General features: G+C 42.1%; 2 protein-coding genes across 7 annotated transcripts in view; one reads left to right on the forward strand and one right to left on the reverse strand.

Moving 5' to 3' along the window:
* Positions 1–408: 408 nt before the first annotated feature.
* On the forward strand, positions 409–9,896 carry tmem165 (transmembrane protein 165). The gene is made up of 6 exons (XM_034704992.1): positions 409–781; positions 3,085–3,310; positions 3,389–3,564; positions 4,531–4,707; positions 4,869–4,974; positions 6,272–9,896. Exons 1-6 carry the CDS (start codon positions 632–634, stop codon positions 6,340–6,342), a joined length of 906 nt encoding a protein of 301 aa, XP_034560883.1. The 5' UTR covers positions 409–631; the 3' UTR covers positions 6,343–9,896.
* A 1,858-nt stretch (positions 9,897–11,754) lies between these two features.
* Positions 11,755–21,807, reverse strand: part of clocka (clock circadian regulator a) — a 37,962-nt gene continuing 27,909 nt past the window's right edge. For 4 of the 6 annotated variants that reach the window (XM_034708952.1, XM_034708973.1, XM_034708943.1 and 1 more), the window contains 11 exons: positions 21,248–21,354; positions 20,948–21,095; positions 20,783–20,858; positions 18,568–18,712; positions 18,280–18,380; positions 16,520–16,708; positions 15,830–15,988; positions 15,513–15,728; positions 15,158–15,345; positions 14,801–15,059; positions 11,755–12,903 (listed from right to left, as the gene is read on the reverse strand). In XM_034708952.1, coding sequence (XP_034564843.1) covers positions 12,583–12,903; positions 14,801–15,059; positions 15,158–15,345; positions 15,513–15,728; positions 15,830–15,988; positions 16,520–16,708; positions 18,280–18,380; positions 18,568–18,712; positions 20,783–20,858; positions 20,948–21,095; positions 21,248–21,354 — 1,909 coding nt within the window. In that variant the 3' untranslated portion in view covers positions 11,755–12,582. The remainder of the gene's footprint in view (positions 12,904–14,800; positions 15,060–15,157; positions 15,346–15,512; positions 15,729–15,829; positions 15,989–16,519; positions 16,709–18,279; positions 18,381–18,567; positions 18,713–20,782; positions 20,859–20,947; positions 21,096–21,247; positions 21,355–21,807) is intronic. The other 2 variants (XM_034708983.1, XM_034708962.1) reach the window with 1 other exon arrangement.

The following is a 21,807-nucleotide window of genomic DNA, read 5'->3' on the forward strand; positions in this document are numbered from 1 at the left end:
AAACATAGAGGGCGTTATTGAAAGCGATTGTGTAGTTTGTTGCTATGAAGTAAAGTAGGTAGCTCTGTGTGGGGCAACACGTGGTTACCAGCATTCCCCATTACAACTGACCAAAAAATACAAAAGTTCTTTAAAAAACGTTGACTTAAAAAAAATGTTAGTTTGCTTTGATCCAGAATTCAGCTCGCCCCGTCGTTTGCCTGAATTTGTATCCACTTACATAGCTTTTTTTCCGACTTTATGGCTCTTGTCCTATCCGAAATGTATTTTTCCGATTATTCTGACACCAAGTGAACGCAGGATTACTCATTTTCACGTAGACGTTCTCTGACAAGCAAACTGCCCAATCAAAGAGCAGCCCTCTGCTTACGTCAGAATAAAAGTACACGTCACTCTTTTGAAGGACCAATCATCTCTTTCATTTGATCACGAACCCGGTAGTAAGATTCTCTCCACCGTCCTGAGTGAACTCGGTCGGTGTGATCGTGACGTGTATTGCCAAGGAGTCCGTCGATTTGTGTTGGTTGCTAATAATGAAGTTGGTCAGTTTTGTCGCCGATGATATTAAGTGATTATCGGCGGAAGACGTAAAGCACAAAGTGAGTTTTAACCAGAGTCTTTGGGAGCAATAATGCCTCTCCGGGTCAGCGGAGGAGACGGACGGGCTGTTAAAGATGTGATGCGCCTCTTGTTTCCGCTCGTCGCCGTGTTGTTGTTGACGGTCGGAGTTGCTGCGGCTCCAGAGGAGGACAAAGCTGCTCATGAGCAACTCCCCGCGGAGGTAACACATTTAACCGCACATTTAACCGATTTGACCGGCAGGAGCTGTCGGTGGGGAGCAGACTTTGACGCCTGCTTCGAAGCTAACCCGAGCTAGCCAACACAGGCTAGCTGAGGCACATTTTTCATTGTGTTCCGGGTGTTGCTGAAGTCTCTAAAGTTACTCTCTAATCTCTGCAGATGGCTGGCAAAGCAAATATTTGCATGAAAGTAAAGATAAGACCAAAAGCACGTTATCATGAGCGGACCACGTTGACATAATCGCCACAGGTTGGGTATTTGGTCGAATAATGTTCGAACAAACTGTGCAGATAGTCGATATTGTAAAGTGTGGAGCACTGCTGGAGTCTGTGTTACAACTAGCTATGCAATAAATTGATCTTTAATTAGTTTCTATGCTCATATACCTCATTAATAACGTCATGTAATCACAGCTGTCTTTATAAATGAAACTTTAACATCATAAACTGTTTCTTTATTTAGATAATAGATCAAATACAAGAAGTTAAAAAAACAAACCCATGAAGTTATTACGGTTTTTGTACTTGTTATGCAAGTCAAATATACATTAAAAAATACACTATTATTAATTAAGAAGGATTATGTACAGAATAGGATGAGAAAAAAAAATTTAAAAATGAGAAGAAAATTTTTCAGACGGCGGCTGAGCAAAATAAAAATGTAAGGTGTTTTATAAGTTTTTCAAAATTCTGATATTAAATTCAGGAAAAAAAATTGCACCATAAAAAATGTTTCCGTCTGCCCTCAAAAAAATATTAGTAAGTCATTTTTTAAATTCCGAGATCAAAGTCAGAATTGAAAATAAATAGATTACAGTACAATACTTTTTGCTTGTCCGCCAACCCAAGATAAAGTTTATTGTTTTTATTTGGTTATTATTCTGAGATTTGAGTCAGAATTCAGACATTTTTTATTTTGGCTTACATCTTAAAGGCACTATGAGGAGTTTTTCACCAGCTGAGAAACAGTCTGAAACCAACACTGATGCCTCTTTATGATCTTCAAAAGCAAACAAAACCATAAACAGCAACACTGAGACCTTCTCTGTTGTCATTTTTAGTGCCTTAACCACTCAGAGGGGTAGGTGTTAGACCACATGATTGACATTTGGCTTTGAAAACACCCTTTTTCTGGCTGTTTTCATGGCAAATAATCACATTGAGTGATAAATCTGGCTGTTAAAAGACAGCAGGGTGTGTTTTTTGTTGAAAACACTACTTTGCATGTACAGAAGAAGAATTAAGAGGTATCACTTTGTCCACAAAGGGGTGCCTAAGTTGATATAAAACAAAAGTTCCTCACAGCAGCTTTAAAACAAATGTTTTAGCTCGTTCGCTTTGATTATACTTATCATTTTCTCAGATAAAGAAAGGGGCAAAGAAACATTTTTTTTTTGCTCATCCGCCATCCTGAAAGTATTTTTTATTATTCTGAGAAAAAGGTCAGATTTCGGAGAGCAGGTTAGAAAAAAATGTATTAAGGATTTTTTTTTTTATTCTGAGATTGAAGTCATAACTCCTCAAGGTTGTTTATTACAGACAACAAGTGGTGTCACATGAGGTGGAACGAAAGCAAATAAATAAAACCAATCAAAAGCTTCAAGAATCAGGATTCTGACTTTAATCTCAAAATAAATAAAAAAAACGATAAAATAATTTTTGCTCGTGCTTCCAAATATTTTTTTTAGAGGTACCAATAAATAAAAATCTTTTAAATTTTCCAGCATCAAACTACTCTAAAAGGTGCATAGATTGGTGATTTTGTTAAAGGTTGCAGTTGTTTTTTAAATTCAAGACTCATAATCAATCACACATTAAAATATTTGTTCATATTGACGATTTAAGATGTTGAGAGTTTTAATTGTCTTACAAAATGAACACACTAACATTTCTGATGTCTGGGCTGTGGTGTTAGGAACCAATATATTCCATTCACTGCAGTGCCTCCATCAGAGAGCATCCACACCGTGTGCTCGAGGTTCAGTGGGTGTTGTCTGTGGTGTTGCAGCGTGACACCGGTCGTTCAAGCAGTGTGCAAGGACACTTTATGACATGCCATTGGCCACTTTTCTACCTCAATATCATCCTTAATTTAATCTACTTTAGCGACACAAACACACACACCTGCAACAAAAACATGTCAGTCAGGTTCTCTAAAGCTGTCGGTTACAGAGCGGACTATCTTTTATGTGGTTCTTCAGTTTGATTTGAAAGCTGCAGACTGAATTAAAGTGAATATCCTCGTCCCTCCTCCTCCGCTGAATGTCAGTTTGTCTTTTTGCAGAAAGCAACGACTCCTCACCCGGTGGGCCCGGCAGTCGCTGAAAATGACCCGAGCAAAGGAAACCTGGGATTCATCCACGCCTTCGTGGCCTCCATCTCCGTCATCATCGTCTCTGAGCTCGGAGACAAAACCTTCTTCATCGCAGCCATCATGGCGATGCGTTACAACCGGCTCACTGTGCTGGCGGGCGCGATGCTGGCTCTGGGACTCATGACTTGTCTCTCTGGTGAGTGAAATCAGACGCAGTGGAAGCTGATGTTCTTCTTCTCTTACAGAGAGTTAATGACGTCTCTCTCCTCTGTAGTGCTGTTTGGTTACGCCACCACCATCATCCCGAGGATCTACACGTACTACGTGTCGACCGCGCTCTTCGCCATCTTTGGTATTCGCATGCTGAGGGAGGGGCTGAAGATGAGTCCAGATGAAGGCCAGGAGGAGCTGGAAGAGGTGCAGGCGGAGATCAAGAAGAAGGATGAAGAGGTGAGACAGCTTTTAAAAAGGTTTAGTGTGAGTTCTGCTACAAGTATTATAAATATACTGGTATGATAAAAGTAACCAGACTGTTTATGAGTTAAAATTTAGAATAAAGGCGCTTTTAAGTCGTCTATCTCATGTGCTTCTGTCTGTTTTTAGACTTAAGATCATAAAAAACTGACAAGAGCACAAATATAAAGTGTTAACTTAATGTAAGGTCAGGATTCCTTCAGATTTTTAAGTCCAGAAGTCCATATTCAGGATAAAAAAAATACATGATAAAATGAGATGAATTTAAAGCACTAGTGAGTGGCGTTTGCTTTGTGTCGATCTCAGCACCCTCTGTGTGTCTACCCCCTTTGTTTATCTGCTTCTGTGCGTGTTTATGTAGCATAGAGCATGAAACTCCTCTCTGTAAACATCACACATGGGGAATCCTTGCCGTGTAAACTATAAATAGTTCAGTAAACTATCCTGCAGCGTGCCGTTACTCACCCCGTCTGACTCTTAACCTGCAGCAGAGGTTACAGACGTCAAGAGCAGCTCTGAAGAAATACCAAGTCTCACTTCAATGACCTGGTTTTCTTTTTTGAGGTCATGCAGAGAGATCAATATCGATGCACATCTGTCAATAATCAGTCGGTTCTGTCATTGGTAATGTATGCAATGACTGTGATTTAGGTCATGCCATAATGTTGCCTCAGTTGTTGAAAGACCAGCTCTATTTTTGAGTCTCTTTGTTCTGGATCATCACCATGCTGCTCCATCTTTCATCCCTCTGCTGCTGAGGTTGTGAGCGACAGATGGCCTCAGTCTTAAAGGATGTAGTCCAAGCTTTTCAGAAACAAAGGGAGCATATATTCAGGTTAATAAGTGTATAAAAAAGGTGAAACACCATAAAGGAACTGAAATCTGAATATAAAGAACGTCACAGTCTTTATTCTAAGCCTCTCTGTTACCTGTGGTCTGCAGCTCCAGAGGACTAAGCTGCTGAACGGCTCCCCGGATGTCGAGGCCGGGACTATGGCTCCTCAGAAGAAGTGGCACAGCTTCATCTCCCCCATCTTCCTCCAGGCGCTCACCCTCACCTTCCTGGCAGAGTGGGGTGACCGCTCTCAGCTCACCACCATCATCCTCGCTGCTCGAGAGGTTCGTCACGTTTACTCTACTCTTATGATTTAATACCGCTGTCCTGCAGTGTGTTGTGTGTCAGGATCATCAGTGTGGGTGGTCTCAGAGTGAAAGACTTTATCAGACTCTCTGATGTTTCATATTTAGAAGACAAAAGACGCTGTTTGTTTAATTCCCAGGATCCCTTTGGAGTTGCTGTCGGCGGGACACTGGGTCACTGTTTGTGTACAGGCTTGGCCGTTATAGGAGGGAGAATGATCGCCCAGAAAATATCTGTCAGAACAGGTCAGTGTGGAGCTTCATTTATTTTATTTTATGTCCATTTCTAAGATTACTGACCAGAAACGTATGACCTTAAAGTGTATCTACTATCTATTAAAGAAGCCAGGTGCTTTAAAACACAGATGATCTCGTACTTGGTTTATGAAGAATACATGCAGCAGAAGTCCTCGGCTTTTATTTGACATGATTCATCCATATTTTAATATTTAGTAGATGTGGATCTTTTACAAGATGGGACTCTTGCTATGTTAATTCTAATTATTAAATAAAAACTGAATTTTGGAGCACATTAGTACATAAATTTATTCAGAAACAAGGAAGAGAAACAGATTTATTTTGTTCAGGGACAAAAGGAGAGAAAAATAACTTTAAAAAGTCCAGGTTCATTTCGGTTAAGACGAGACCAGTTCTGATTCTGTCGGTGGGACAGTAAGACTGCAAGTCACAGACTTCAGAGCAGCGAAGGGGGCTGGTGAATTAGAATAATCCCTCCTAATTTAGATCAATAATAAGACCTGACACTTTTTACTATGTACGTTAAGTTACAGAAGTACAGAGAGAGAGTAGATCAAACATAACTGGCTGCATATAACATTTTAATGTTTGAAGTGTTTGCTGTGTGTTTTTGTTGATTGTTACTTTTCTGGTTTTTGTTTTTAACTCTGTAAAGCACTTTGAATTGCTCTAAGTATGAATGGTGCTTTATAAATAAACTTGCCTTGCCTACAAGATGCAGAAAAACCCCACCGTAAATACGTACAGCCACACACACACACACACACACACACACACACACACACACACACACACACACACACACACACACACACACACACACACACACACACACACACACACACACACACACACACACACGGGTTCAGGTCAAACAGGCTCTCTGAGACGTCTAAAGCCAAACTGAAGTTTTGCCTTTAGAAAGAAACCCTCTTAACTCTGCAGGAAAAAGTTGCCTCACTTTAAATCTCTCAAGCCGCTGAGACGCCGATGACGTCGTCTGAGACTCGGCTCGTAAAGTCGACTGTTTCTGGTTTTAGATCATGAAGCCGATCAGCTGTTTGTTTCTGACTTTCTCTCCCAGCTGACTCTGCAACCTGTCAGCTGGGAAGGAAAATCTCAACAGCCCATATATGTTTATCCACAGCACATCTAACTTATCTCGTTTAGTTATTGCAATACTGACTTCTGTAATCGTGTATTTCTCTGATATCTTGCAGGATAAATGCACAACCATGCTCTCCATCCTTCAATGACCTGTTTTCTTCTCCTTCTTTCTCCACAGTCACAATCATCGGAGGGATTGTCTTCCTGGCGTTCGCCTTGTCCGCGCTCTTCATCAAGCCAGAAGCGTAATCAGCTGAGAGACTTTCAGGTTTTCTCTGTACATAAGTGTCAAATGTTCTGACGTTAACGTAGAGAGACTCTAGTTTTGATTCTTTAAGTGTCCTCGACTCCCAGCAAGCCTCTGATCCACGCCGCTCTGTAACTCACCGAGTCTTCTCTGGAGGTTTTTAACATTTAACGACGTTTCCAAAAAGCCCTAACCTGCAGAATTCAACAAAGGCTCATGGGAAATGTAGTTGAATGTTATTTAATCAATCAGAGACATAAACTTAGACGTGAACCCCTGAGAAGGAGACACTGGGTTACAGAGGCTGGTGTGGAGAGAGAGGGATGGATGTGGCTCTCAACAGGAGCTCATCTCCAGGTGTGTGATTGAAAGATGACCGGATTGTTACTGAACGCTGCCCTCCGACTCATCTCTAGAACTTTCTGCTGCTCTGACGCGGAGCCCCGGCTCGCAGACGTCCCTCCCACACAGTCAGTCAGACACCGAGCCTGTTTTCTTTACTTTCACCTTTTCTTTCTTTTTAAATGTTGATTTTTTGTCTATTTTACCTGAGCCCAGGTGACTGTCGACGGAAGAGAGACCTCAGACTGACCTGCCAGTTTCCCCTTAATGCATAAAGATAATGATTCTCATGGTGGGAGGAAACAGAGACCATAACGAGCAGCACAAAATGTAAAATCTGATTTAAGTTAGTTTAGCTCTGAGACGGCATTGAAATATTTCCTAAGATGATCCTCTGCTTCACATCGGAGCAGTGTTTTACAGAGACAGAGACCCTGAACCACTAGAATACCTCTCAGTGCAGATTTCTGATGTTGGAAGATCTGCGTATGAACTCTAGGCACACAGTTGCATAACAACAAAACTACAGATATTTGTAAATCTGGGCCTATTTTCACATATTTTAGGGTTAAGTAAAAAGTCTTTTTGAGTAGCTCTTGCTATAATAGGGGCGATTATGACTGCTGGTTACCCTGAAATGATGTCTTAATTATATATTAAGGGCAGTATACCGCTTTGATAGCGCTTATTTTTGTACAAAACCAAACCAGCTTAGCCTTTAAGCTAACATGTTAGCCATTTGACAACTTCCGGAACACCGCCGCACTCATTAATGTCACCTTTCCCTAATCGACCAGTCAAAGCCGAGAAGAGGCGGGACTTCTTATGTCAACTCTGACAACAACAACAACGGCGGTGGTTCGTAGGAGCTGAAAGTAGCTACACTTGATTTTTCGCGGCACAATTCCGAGGTGTAGAGCTGCTGCTAATGCTACGACACGGTTAATTGTTTCACGTTTTCTTCGTTAAATGCTGTCGAAGTAAAGCAAACATGAATCATACAGAGCATTTAAAACAGTCTAAAGGCCAAATTCCACCAGATCCGTGTCCGGTCCGTCTCCGATCCGTCACAGCACCGGATCTGATCTGTTTCTATTCTAGTCAATGTGTTAACTTCCACTGGGTCCGCTCCGTTACGTTACAGCTGCGTCTCTGATCCAGCAGGTCGGAACGCAACTGATCAGATACGCAAGACTTCTATTTTTGCCGGATGCCGAAGCACGGCGCATCAATTCAGTACAGAGCAGATGGAGCGGGACAGGAAGTCAGGCAAAAAAACAAAATAAAGACCTGGTTAATTTTCTGAATGAAACAGCGTTATCGTTAGATTGTTTTTAACTTCACTATGACCAAAAAATGTCATTTAGAGCGGAGCCAGGCCTGGAGTCAACAGGTCAGAGGTTTTCAGAGGACACTAAAGACAACATGGATGAGGAGTGGAGGAGGAGAATCCTTGATTCAGTGATTGCCGTGGGAAAACCTCGGTCACATGAGTCCAGCTGTCCGGCGGTCCTTCTCCGTGCTGCGTTCTGAAGACTCCACCGGTGGGTGTTGACGGACGAGAGCGCACAGAGCCAGACCGCAGCGGATCGGAGACGGACCGGACACGGATCTGGTGGAAGTCCCGTGTAACAGTCACTATTAAAGGAAGCTAAAGTGCGGCAGTAATGGCTGCCGTAATCTAGCGACAGTACTTGCGGGTGAGACGCGTTCTGACGTCCTCGGATTTGTTAGCACACAAAAAAATGGCGTCAAGGGACAAAATTGTCGTTTTTGACGCTGATGGATCGTTTTTCTGTTCTGAATTGGAGATACTAAAGTTTTGCAATTAATTCACCTACACTCTTTATCACTGACGGGTTCATGTTGTTACTCTAAGTGTGAGAAAGGATCCAAACATAGGCAGACCTCTTTGTTAAAGAGGAAGATGCTTTTAAAACCAGAAACGGCTGTTTCATCACCCTCGTCAAACCACCAAACTCCGGCTGACGTTCAGGCCTTGGTGTTTTCAGGAACTCGTCTTTAGACGTGCTTCTAGCGTCTCAAAATACATTCAGTTCAGGTGAAATGGAAGTTTTAGAGGTTAGGGCGAGCAGACAGAGACAGAGGTTGAGTAATGGCGTCTGTTTGTGTGTTAACATCACTCCAACATCACAGGACGTTTACACAATGCAAACGCAACAGAAGAAACATGAAGCTGACAGCTGTAACGCAACGCAACTCCCTTTTAAGCAAACAGTAAAGAGTACGACGAAGGCTCAACATGAACATCATTGCTCATGTTGAACAGATCCAGTAGTTTTCATTTACACCTGCTGCTTACTCGGATGATGCCCGGAAGTTTGAGGCGTGTCCATTGGTGTGAAAGGGTCTGCACAAAATACTTTGATTGTGGCACTTGTGTCGATTAAAGTCCTGTTAGTGTTTAACATTAGCCACCATCTTTGGTTTCTGAATCGTCTTATTCATCAACAAAAAGCTCTGTCTTCGTAGGGATCCTCTCAAGGGACACTTAGAATAACAACCTGAGCCTGTTAGTGAAAACAAAAGCAACTTTTTAGACCTTTAAGTATGTGAAAATAGGCCCAGAGTTTATAAATGTCACATGCATCCTTTACAACAGCTCATCACACGGCTCTCTCTCTCTATATCTCATCGATACGACGACCTCTGATTCCCTGTTTCTGCTGCAGATTGTCAAACATCATAGATAAAGCAGGAGAAAGGCCAGTTCCCCTCCACACGTGTGAACTCTCTGAAAGTTTGAGTTTCGCTGCCTCCTTTGCTCCTGCCCCTCAATCACACAAATCAATAACTTGATCAGGTACAGAATGAGAGAAAAACAGCTGATTGATCCTTTAAAAACAAACCTTACATGGTGTTTAAATCACTCCTGGAGCCAGAAGCAGCTGTGTTTTAGTTACAGTTACACCTGAACACAGCGGCGTCATTCTACGCCTGAGCTTTTATTTAAAGTGGTAGATATTTATTTAGCTTCTTTTCTTTGTAACTTCATGTACTGTAGAGACAGACAGGGAGGGGGAGGTCACCGCAGACAACACAGGAAATATTTTTATAGAGGCTCAGGCTGCATTGTCAATATTTGACAGACTCTGCTCAGCTGTGAAATATTTCTGTTTGTGATACAGGATGGTTTAAATGTGGATAAATCGAAAACACTCAATAAACATGTTTTATGTGTCTGATTCATAAACTCATTTCTCCTGTCGTCAGCAAAAACTACAGAGTATAAATGTTAAGAAGGAAACTTTTTTTTTAATATTCAAAGCTGAAAAATATCCACGCTTTATTTTTTTATTTGAAAGAAAAATATTTTAAATGATAAAAATTTAATTCCAAAGAAAAATAGTGAATGGTGCTTTTTTTTAATACATAAATATATTTTTTTATGTTTGAACAGAAAAAAAAATTAGTATTATTTTTGGGGTTTATTTGTCTTACTATACTTTAACATTTTTCGTGTCTATTTGCAAGCAAAGTGTAATATTTACATAATTTAATTTCTTTATTTCGTCCATGCCTGTGACTTTGGAGCAGATTTTTTTTAACCCTCCTGTGATGTTAGTTTCTCTGGAACAGCAATAATGTTCCTGGGTCAATTTGACCCGGGCATATTCAATTATCCAAAAGTGTCAGAACCCCAAAAAATCCCAATAAAGATTTTTAAAATCTAATTATTAACTCCATTACTAACCATTTAAATCAATATTTAGTCTGTTTGTGTTCATGGTTCAATGAGGATAACTCACCCGTTTTTCATGAAAATTCATGTTAACACTTTTTTTAATGTACATTGGAAAGCCCTAAATATAAATACAGTAGTTTCACATGACATAGATTTTTGTTTATTTTATTTTACATTTAGATTTTTTGATTTTTATGAAGTGATGCTGATAAATTAACATGACACCTCTTCTGTCACATGCTGTCCACATTTTTCTGCTGCATTCAGCTGGTTTAGAAGGCATATATTGCCTAAAATAGACTTTAAAAAGGGTCAATTTGACCCACAACATAACAGGAGGGTTAAAACCATGAAAATGATAAAAACACCAGAGTTAATTCTTATTTAAAAAGTGATAGTGTTTACAAGTGACACATTTATACTCATAAAAGGTGATATTTGTATTATATAAATTATTCATTATATGTTTAATACTGATAATGTTTTGTCTCAAGATTTAAACTCATGGCAGCCCTGCAAAAAATATATATAGCCCCAACATCAGTGTGTGTAATCTCAAACTGACCAGCAGGTGGCAGCAGTGGATCTGAGCCCAAAGTAAACATGAATCAACAGAGATACTGAGGCTGGTGTTGTTACAGGTCATCTTTTTAAAGGGGTAAAATATCTTTAATAGTGTTTATTTAAGGATTCAGTGAAGTTTCATGGGGAGGTGTGACTATTTTGATTAATATTTATCAAGTGTGTATTTTTGGGTTGAGACCAAAAAAGGAAGATCTTATATTTGACCCTTTTCCCAAACTGCAGGTCTATCGTGGAAAGCTCAGTTGATGAGATTATTCAGCAAAACAAACTAACAGCTGCTTTTAATGTATTTTGTTATGTTTCATATTAAAAGATTTTAAGTGCATTAATTTTGTTACTCAACCCTGTTTAGCATGTCATGATGGAGATTCAGCAAATGTCTGAAGTGTTGTCTTTGAAGAAATGTTGTACTGTTTGATGCATCTCAAAGTTTTCTTACATCTAGTTCCTCTAATCCAGCGTGAAATAAGTTCTGTGCTGGGATCAGGGTGATGATGATGTTTGGATCAAAGTTATCAAACTTGTGCTTGAACGTTTGTCATAATTTCTGGATAACTTATTTTCAAAATTGGATCCAATTTGATCTCTTTAATTTCATCAGATTACTTTTAAACTACTTGAGATTGAGTTTGTTTGTGACGCCCAGGAAGAAGACAAGAAGGAGGAGGAGGAGGTATGGTCTGCTCTCCTCCCCCTGCTGACCCACATCTGATCACACGTGACAGAAGAAATCATCCGTATCCCTTCGTGCAAACATAAACCACTCAAACTCAGCGTGAGATGGGTTTGATTTTAAAAGTGTTTATAGATTGAATGAAGCCTCTTCAGTCACCAAACAGGCTGACATCTCAGCAGGAGTGCAAATCTTACGTCTGCATACATGTAGCTGAACCTTTCTTCACATTTAAACCTGCATCCAGGTGAATCCAGCCTTTCTACAGAGCAAAACAAACCTCTCACTTTAATAACCGTACGAAACTCTGTGGTTCAAGGATTTCACAAACTGTGACACGACAAGCAGCATCGACATCGTCTGCTAAGCAGACTCACAAACATCCCACAGGAGACTGAGTGTGTGTGAAAACATCCACTGAGCGTTAAGACCCTTTTTTTTTTCTCAGAGGAAAAAAGCAAAGCTGCAAAAAAACAATACACGGTTCATCTCATGCATCATATAAAATATTAGTTTCTCTTTTCATGGTATTTACAGGATATATTACACATCATGTTCTGTACAGGAGGAGATCATCTACAGCACATTCTCATAAAAACAAGCTTCTAGCTGCTTGGCAGCATGTCCGTGAAGCCTGTGAGGGGACTACAGCACACACACACTGAACTCACACTGAACACACACAGGGGTTTAGAGGGGGTCCAACGTGGCCCCCTGATTCCTCTTAGGAAAGGCTTTGACCTGGACCCATGAGGGACCTGGTTCACGCTCCTCTGCAGTTCTCTGTGCTTGGGAGTTTTAGTGCAAACAGCAAAACATCCATGTGAGGGGGGAGGGGAGGGGAGGTCAGAGGTCACTGCTCTGTGAGCAGGACTCCACCCTTCAGACCCCCGTCACTCCGCTCCGTCTCTCTCCACCTTTAAAAGTGTTCATCGGTCACTGAGGCTGAGCAGCCGAGCGGTCAGACAACCCGTCCGTCCTGTGAGGAGTCAGCGCCTGCTTCTGCTGCTTTTGCTGCTGCTGTTGCTGCAACTGCTGCTGCTGCTGCAACTGTTGCTGCTGCTGTAACTGTTGCTGCTGTAATTGTTGCTGTTGTTGTTGATGTTGTTGCTGTAGTTGTTGCTGCTGTTGTTGATGTTGTTGTAACTGTTGTTGCTGCTGTTGTTGGTTCGTAGCGGTGAAGGTGCCCTGCTGCTGCAGAGAGACGGCCTGCAGGATCAACTGAGTGGACTGATTCCCATGAAGGAGCCGAGGAGCCTGAAGAGACACAGAGGTTCAGGTAAACTTGATGTTCAGGTGTAAACAAACCAAAGACATGTCATATACTTTAAAAAAGCAGCAACCTCCTAAGCTGAGAACGAAGCCATAGCAAACCACAAAAACCTGCAGTTCCTCCAGTGTCCACTAGAGTGTGTCTCTTGCAGTGAGTCAGTCCCAATAGAGCCCCATGTTAAAATGTTACAGCAGAAATAAACATGTTTACAGTCTGGTACAAAAACAGTTTGGGTCTCTAGAGCTAATTTCTCTCTTCATGACAACTGTACGGCTGAATTTATATACAACTTATTATTATGGGGTTTCAGCCAATCAGAATTAAGTGTTTAACACAGCTAAGTAATAAACTAATGTAAACCCCAGGGACAGCCTGATCACACGTTACATCAAATCAATCTGCAGTAAGGGGAATAGAATGGAACAGATCAAAGCAGAATAGAATGGAACAGATACAAGCAGAATAGAATGGAACAGATCAAAGCAGAATAGAAGGTAATGGAACAGATCAAAGGAGAATAGAATGGAATGCTTCTGATTGATCAAACAGTGATTAATTGTAGACAGAAAAACCAGGGACAACCACATACACTACCAGTCAAAAGTTTGGATACACCTTCTCATTCAATGGTTTTAATTTATTTGAATTATTTTCAACATTGTAGATTAATACTGAAGACATCAAAACTATGAAATAATCTGGTTTTGCCATAATCTGGATTACAACAGTAGTCAAATAGGACTATCCATTGTGTACTAACTCTACCTCTGAACAACACAACTGATGGTCTCAAACACATTAAGAAGGCAAGTCATTCTACAAATGAACTCTTGACAAGGCTCATGTTAATTAAACTATTCCAGGAGACCACTTCATGAAGCAGACTGAGAGAATACCAAGAGTGTGCAAAGCTGTCAAATTCCATATATGTTCTTTCATAGTTTTGATGTCTTCAGTATTAATCTACAGTGTTTCAAATCATTAAAATAAATACAAACCCTTGAATGAGAAGGTGTGTCCAAACTTTTGACTGGTAGTGTATATGTCAAACTAATCTGAGGAAAGGAGTTGGTCACATGTCCCCTCTGCCTGTTGACACTGTGGTAAAAACTCTCTCTCGCTAATTTCTCTGTTCATGACTGTCTTGGCTGAATTTATATACAACTCACCTGTTTACAGCAGATTGAAGGTTAAAGTTAAACATAATTAGGGGTGTGGATTTAACTGATGTATTTGTGGTGGCCTGTGTGTGGGAGTCAGGATTGTTTAGAGCTGACCGTAGTGAAGAGAAGACCAGTTATTTTAAGGTACTCAGAATGTGTTGTTCACCAGCCGCTCTCTCTCAACACAGATTTGGGAAAGCAAGTTTCGAGTCTGCTGCTTTTCACAAGTTCTCTGAGCGCCTTGAGTGTGACAGATCAACAAATAAGAAAGAAAGAATATCATTATGTGGAAACCCTCTGGAAAAAACAGCTCAATCACCAGCTCATTAGACCGATTAGTCTTTAGAACTTGGATGTCTATGTATCCTGAAATTCACATTTGGTCTCACACCATGCTGAACGATCCACCACACTTTCACTTCCTACATCTCACTAAGGGCCTCACCTTGCCATCATCACTAATGAATATCATTTAGACAACGTGCAGAAAAGTCTGTTCTTTTGTCAGTTTGTATAACCCTTCGCTCCTCCAAAGCATCATCCTCTCATCCTATATGGTCACTTCTGGCTCCAGGAAAATCTTGCCAGTAGGTATGCTGAATCTGAGGCCTCAAAGACGCAGACCAAAACCATCTGGGTGAAGTCTAAGATGCTGCATCTACGGTACATTTTACACGGCGTGCAAAGTTAAGCAGTTTAGCATCACTGTTAAATTCACCTGCAGGAACTGCGTCTGCTGCGGGGCCAGAGGAGTCTGTCCGGTCTGCATGGCTGTGACCTGGGACTGCGTCTGGACCTGCTGCTCCTGCTGCTGCTGCTGAGGCTGCTGGGCGATCCTGATGGTCTGAGTCTGACCCTGCTGAGGACCAAAGGCAGTCACCACCTGGCCCATAATCATGGTGGTGGGGACCATGACAGCACCACACGTCATCTGACCCGTCATCAGTTTAGTGAGCAGCTGAGGGGCCGCAGGGAACCTGCAGAGACGGGAGGAGGACCGGATTCAGGAGGTGAGTGTGCGTGTACTTCGTCAGAGTAAAGTGGTGTAACGGTGACATCAATATAAAGTAAAAACCTGATCTGAGCTCCTCGGTCCTGTGCAAACGTAGCCACAGCAGGAGAGTTGGCTCCAGGATTCTGAGCCAGACTTGTTGCAATCTGGACCACATTAGTCTGGTTCTGCTGAGGGATCATCATGGTGTTGTAGAGAGACGCAGGAAGAGGACTCTGCTGATGCTGCAGAGTGACGGAGGACCGCTGAGACTGAAAACACAGGAGAGGAGAAAGTTAGCAGATCCAGATCCTGCATGTGCACACCATTTATGTGATGATGTCACACAGGAAGTGTCTTTAACGGTTTCCTCAAAGCTTAGAGGGAAGGTAAGTCGACATGATGTAATAACTGATGCAAGGCCAGGTATTCATCTGACCTGTGTTAGTACAGAGTTCTGATCCCGTATCAGAGTTTTAGTCTGGACCTGGGTCTGAGTTTGGACTCCATGCTGCTGCTGTATGCTGTTCTGCAGAGATCCTGCAGAGACCACTTGACCCTGCATGCTGAGAGTTGCCCCCTGCTGCACCGAGTTCCCCTGAGTCATCTGAACGGAGCTGACGTTGAGTCCTGTGGCTCCTTTCTGCAGGAACATCTGAAACACAGAGAGACCGACTCTGAGTCCCTCAAACTGAGACACTAACATGAAGACATTTATTAAAGCCACGATGCACAGAGTTTCTGGTTTCGTCAGACCTGCAGGCCCGTTCCCTGCACCCTCTGCAGCTCGTCCTGGATCTGCTGCAGCTCGTCCTGCTGTCTTTGGATGTTGGCCTCGATCTGTCTGGTCCTCTGCTCCAGCTGATCCTTCAGGTTCTGCATGGCTTCGATCTGACTGGAGAACTGCACCAGAGACTGCAGAGAAGCAGAGTCACGACAGAGACACGGTGAGACGACAAAACTAACTGATTATAAACATTTTTATCTGATGAAGCAGAAGTATCATGAGTCTGGTCCTGCTGGAGGTTTCTACCTCTTAAATGAAGTTTGTCCTTGTCACTGTAACTTGCTAAATGCTGCAACTTAGACTGCCACACTGGGATCCTGTCTTTCCCTCCCTCTCCTCTGTCTGCCTGTCACTCACTTTAAGCTGCTACAACTACGACTATCCGTCTCACCACTGTCATCTCTCTCTCTCTTCATCTCCCTCTCTCCCTCTCTCCAACACGGTCTCAGCAGATGTGTGTTTAACATGAGTCTGGTCCTGCTGGATGTTTCTGCCTGTTAAAGGAAGTTTGTCCTTGCCACTGTAACTTGCTAAATGCTGCAAAGTGCTCTGCTCATGGTGGATGAAGAAAAGATCAGACTGAGTCCCGGACTGGATCTTATCCTGAAAGAGTTTCAATGGGATTTGATGATATATAAATAAAGATTGATTGATCTCACCTGGTTATTTGTTGGAACTAGCTGCTGCTGTTGCTGCTGCTGCTGCTGCTGCTGTTGTTGTGGTTGTTGTTGTGGTTGTTGTTGTGGTTGTTGCTGCTGCTGCTGCTGCTGCATTGGTTGTTGTTGTTTTTGTTGTGAAACCATGGGTGGAGCCATGTGCTGTCCCGTGTTCTGGGAGCTCATCGAATGCTGAAAGAACACATACAGAAACAGTTCAGAGTTCAGTCCCTCAGCAGCTCTTTAACCCAGTCCCACTCTTCCTCTTGACTCTGCTTGTCATCATTTTTCATCTTTACTATCTCGGGGCCTTAGATCCTCAGGTGGGGCATTTTTGGTCGTCCCAAAGTCGAGGCTCAAATGCAAAGGGGATCGAGCTTTCTCCGTCAGAGCCAAGCGGCAACCTCCGGTCTCAAACTATGAATCCAATGCGGAAGTGTTATAAACTGCAATTCATCGAGAATCCCCTTGAGGCTGGCTGCAGAAACACCGGAAACCACATACACACTAATTTAAAAAAAGACGATCTTTGCAGCATTAATAAACATGTTTACAGCCTGGTTCAAAACGGCTTGGCTCTACGTAGCTAATTTCTCTATCGGCACACTATAAGATTATGAATTTTTGCCTAAATAAGGACATGACTGACTTGACTCCCGGACACATAGCTGTTGGCTAGGAGGTTAAAACTCTGCCACTTTACGTCACATGATGCCTGGTTTAGTTCTGCATTTCCAATATGGCTGCCGCCGTCGATTGCCTTTAAAACAGCGCTCAGGAACAGACGGGTGACATCACGGATACTACGTCCATATTTTATACAGTCTGTGGTCAGAGCCCCTCGACTTTGGAACGACCCCCTGAGGAGATAAGGCTCTCTGAGTCAGTGACATCTTTTAAATCTCTTCTTGAAACCCATTTTTCCAGACTTGCTTGTATGTGACTTCATCCTTCTCACCGCTTTTACTTCTATTTGATTATTTTGAGTTTTTATCCAACTAATTAATTGTTTTAAATTGTATTTGATTTGACTATTATTTTTTCATTTATTATTTTAATGTTCCTAATTTATCCTTTTCAATCTTTCCAATTTTCCCGATGTGATGTCGTCCTCTCATTCTGAAAACCTCTTTTATCGTCCTTTTAATGCTTTTATTTACTTATCCATTTTAATTAATTTATCTTATCTATCTTTGAAAACCTCTTAAACAATGATTTATTGGTCTATTGTCACACCGCTTCGTTCTGTTTAATTAGCGTGTATTCTTTTCAACCTCACGTTGTATTCTGTTTAGTTAAAATTCCTCCTTCCTGTCTGTTAAAAGGTTTACTTTGTTATTAACCATGCTCTGTTTGTCAAAGCACTTTGTGAATATTTGTTTTTTAAAGGTGCTATATAAATAAAGTTATTATTATTATGACACAGACACCAATTTGAACATCTTTTTCTCAGGCTAAGTCAGAGTTCATGTCACACCTGTATTTACATTGTATTTGCAGGATCATAAGACAGGTGAGGGCTTTGTTTCTGCATTGGTCTCTTTTCTTGTTATGTTAGCTCGCTCTGCAAAGAATAAAAACCCTGACTGTCTTAAAAACTCTCTTTAGACATCTGGAGTCTGACTTCTCTTAATCCTGGGGAGACCACAGACAGACAGAGCCGAGGGGGATGCTGGGATTCAGACTCAAACTAAATCCCTGACAACTCCAACACAGACAGAAATATGACACCAGCCTGCGTGTGTGTGTGTCCCCTCTCTGACCTGACTGCTGATAGACGATCTGCGCTGTGACGTCACATCCATGGCGGAGACAGACTGTCGGCCCGGCGTGCTCCGATCGCCCTGCAGCTTCATCTGAGATACTGAGAGAGAGAGACATGAGGTTTAATACAGAGAGAGAGAGAGAGAGAGAGTGAGAGAGAGAGAGAGAGAGAGAGAGAGAGAGACATGAGGTTTAAGACAGAGAGAGAGAGAGAGAGAGAGAGAGAGAGAGAGAGAGACCGCATCCTAAAAACAACACACATCTGTCACATGAGACGATGCTCTTACACGCTGGGTCGGACATGGCGGTGTGCGAGGATTTGCGTGAGCTGCGGGACGAGACAGATGGAGTCCGGCTGTGGTTGAAGCGCTCCAGCGCCTCCTTCAGGCTGGGAGGGTTTTCCTGAGACTCTGAGCCCGAGTCCTGAGACTGCTGAGAGGTGAGAGGGGAAAAACACAGTCAGTTTTCAGTCTCAGATTATAGATCCATTGTCCCAAAACGGGAATGTCACGCCCGGCAACATTTAGACCCCAGAGAGAAAGTCAAACACAGGAGACATGGATCAAAAAGAGAAGAGTCCATTTAGTAAATCCTTTGTAGCATGCATGGTGAGGCTTTATGCTTTATATAGCAAGCCTCAAAATGACCCTTCAGTTTTCTCAATCTTTTCTGGTTGTATGCTTAACTTTGCTTCCTGAAGCTCATCTTGTGTTTCCTGATAACTTCAGACACAAGTATACAATGACAGACGTTCAAAACAAATCAAATTTTGCATCTAAAAATGATCCCAGATGAGACTGCTGAAGAGGGCTGTAAATGTTTGATGTCTGGTTTTCAGGCAGAGTGTGTGTGGAGCTGATAAACGTGTGTTTAAGTTGCTTTAAGACGGGGTACCTAGCGGTCTAAGCGTGACCCCATATACAGAGTCTATAGTCCTCCAGCTTTCCTGTCCAATAAAGGCAAAAAAGCAATGTGGCTGCGTCACAGCCTGAAGTTCCTGGTTTGAGCAGGAACTAGGGATGTCAATAATTAATCGAGTATTGATTAATTGATTGTTAAGAACTCACTCGAACACATTTTTTTTTTTTCGATTTTCTATCAAGTGGAACAAACATCATGTGGTCTCATATTTGGTTCAGCTATCAGGAAGGTGTTTAAAGTTTAAAGCATGTTTCGATGTGAATCAGCTGACTGAAGGTGTTCCGCACAGCGGAGATGCTCAGCTGGGGTCTGCGGCTGAGTGACAGGTCTCCACGAGCGCTTTTTTTCTCCGCCACCGACTGATTATGACCCGGTTGCGCTCCCGGCTGACACCTGACCATATTCATATGCTTATTTTTCTTAATAAGAAAAAGTTGACAGAAAACTGGACACTTTGAGTCTGAAATATGTTTCTGTTCAGTTCCCTTGTCAAAGTCTGATCCTTCACTTTTATGACTGTATGTCCGCAGAGATTAAGAGCCTGCTCCACACGTTGATATTAAGCGTGTTTAACGTTTTGAACGCCTCAATACGATCCGTAGATATTCAATACTGTCAGTTATATACAGTTGTGCTCATAAGTTTACATACCCTGGCAGAATTTGTGATTTTTTTGCCCATTTTTCAGAGAATATGAAGGATAAGAGAAAAACTTTTTTTTCACTCATGATTAGAGGTTGGGTGAAGCAAAATTTTTATCAAACAACTGTGTTTACTCTTCTTATATCATAAAGACAACAGAAACTACCCAAGAAACCATAAATTCTGCCAGGATATGTAAACTTATAAGCACAACTGTACATTGTGTCTTGAAGGAAAATTTGATTCAGGGGAAAAAAACGCATTTGGTATTGTATTTGACATGGAAAACAATTCAGTTTTTTTAATGATTAATCGATAATTGATTGTTAACATTTCCAAAGATCGATCACAGAAAATACTTGAAATTTTACATCCCTAGCAGGAACCTTTCTGTGTGGAGTTTGCATGTTCTCCTGGGTTCTCTCCGGCTTCCTCCCACAGTCTAAAACATGTTCACCAGGTTGTGTGGTGACTCTAAAAATGTCTGTAGGTGTGAGTGTGTGTGTGAATGGTCATCTGTCTCTACATGTGAGCCCTCTAATAGGCTGGCGACCTCACGTCATGACAGCTGAGATAGTCTCCAACCCCCAACAGCCACGGACAGGATAACCGGTAAAGATAATAGATGGATATGTTCATAAAAAGCACATTTACTTGGTTTAATTTCCATTCTTTTTAATATCTCAAAAAGGAAACACTGCAATGTTGTTTTTTTCAGTATCGTGCAGCCCGACTTAAAGCGAAGCTGAGATCAATCATTTCTGATACTCTTCTGGTTCAGACTCTTGATAATTTCATGCTCGAGTTGAGAATTCCACCAAAATAATGATGCAAATTAAGATGTAGTATGACTACACTGGTCTCAAAGTCTAAAGAATGTCCAGAGGAGAAGTTTAATGAAAGACCCATCAGCTGATTGTTCATGTTCAGAGGTCTCACCTTGTCTGCTGTGATGTCAGCTGGAGTGTCTTCAATCATGAGCTCTCCTCGCTGCTCGGCTCGGACTTCAGCGTAACTGTTGAGTAAAGACATTTATTTAAAGAACATTTAAAGATGTGTATGAACATTGGGATTAAAGCAACAGGACGGCTCTTCTCCACGTACCTGACCACGGTGTGTGTGCAGACGATGAACTCGGGTCTGGAGTTCCACTGATGATACGTGATGTAGTAATGCGTCTGAAGCCAAATCCACTGCTGCCCTTTGGTGAGGAACCTGTAGTAGCAGGACTTTCCTTTCCCGTACTGCATTACTGCAGACACACAGAGAGGAGGAGGAGGAGGAGGAGGAGGAGGAGGAGGAGGAGGAGGAGGAGGAGAGGAGAGGAGAGGAGGAGGTTACAGTCAGAGTCTGAGCAGGAATCAGCTCACTGTGAGGATGTCAGACGGAGAGAGGAGGACTCACAGTGTTCGTGACATTTGGCCAGAGTCTCCAGGTCGTCCACGTGGTAGTAATCGTACCCTGATGTACCCAGAACCTCAAACGGGAGGTAACCAATGATGGGGGGCGCTCTGTTCAAACAAACATTATCACACAGAGTCAGCTGAAAACCTCACACACAACATCATCATGAAGTAGAAACGAGGTTATCTCAGATCTCTGCTGACAAAAACAGAGCTCGATAAAGAGTCTTAAAAACAATCACGGGGTCTGGGATCATCATGTGATCTCGACCTGAACCACCGCAGCACAAAGACTTGTGTGTGATGGAGTCAGAGTTAAACCTCTGACCAGTCTCAGGGCCTCTGGTGAAATGGGTGGAGGGTTTTATGTCTGACGTGTCCCAGTGTTCTTACTACTGATTGAGCAGCTTTCTACAGTTAAGTACCCTCTCTGCAGTGTGCAATTCAGGACGAACGTTTGACTCCGCCCACGTAGAACTCTGCACAATATGCATGAAGCATACGTCATGTTGCAAGGATATTGCAAAGTATTCAAAGCTATTCAAACATTATTTAAGTCTT

The sequence above is a fragment of the Notolabrus celidotus genome, chromosome 2 (assembly GCF_009762535.1).
Source record: "Notolabrus celidotus isolate fNotCel1 chromosome 2, fNotCel1.pri, whole genome shotgun sequence".
Classification (NCBI taxonomy): Eukaryota; Metazoa; Chordata; class Actinopteri; order Labriformes; family Labridae; genus Notolabrus; species Notolabrus celidotus.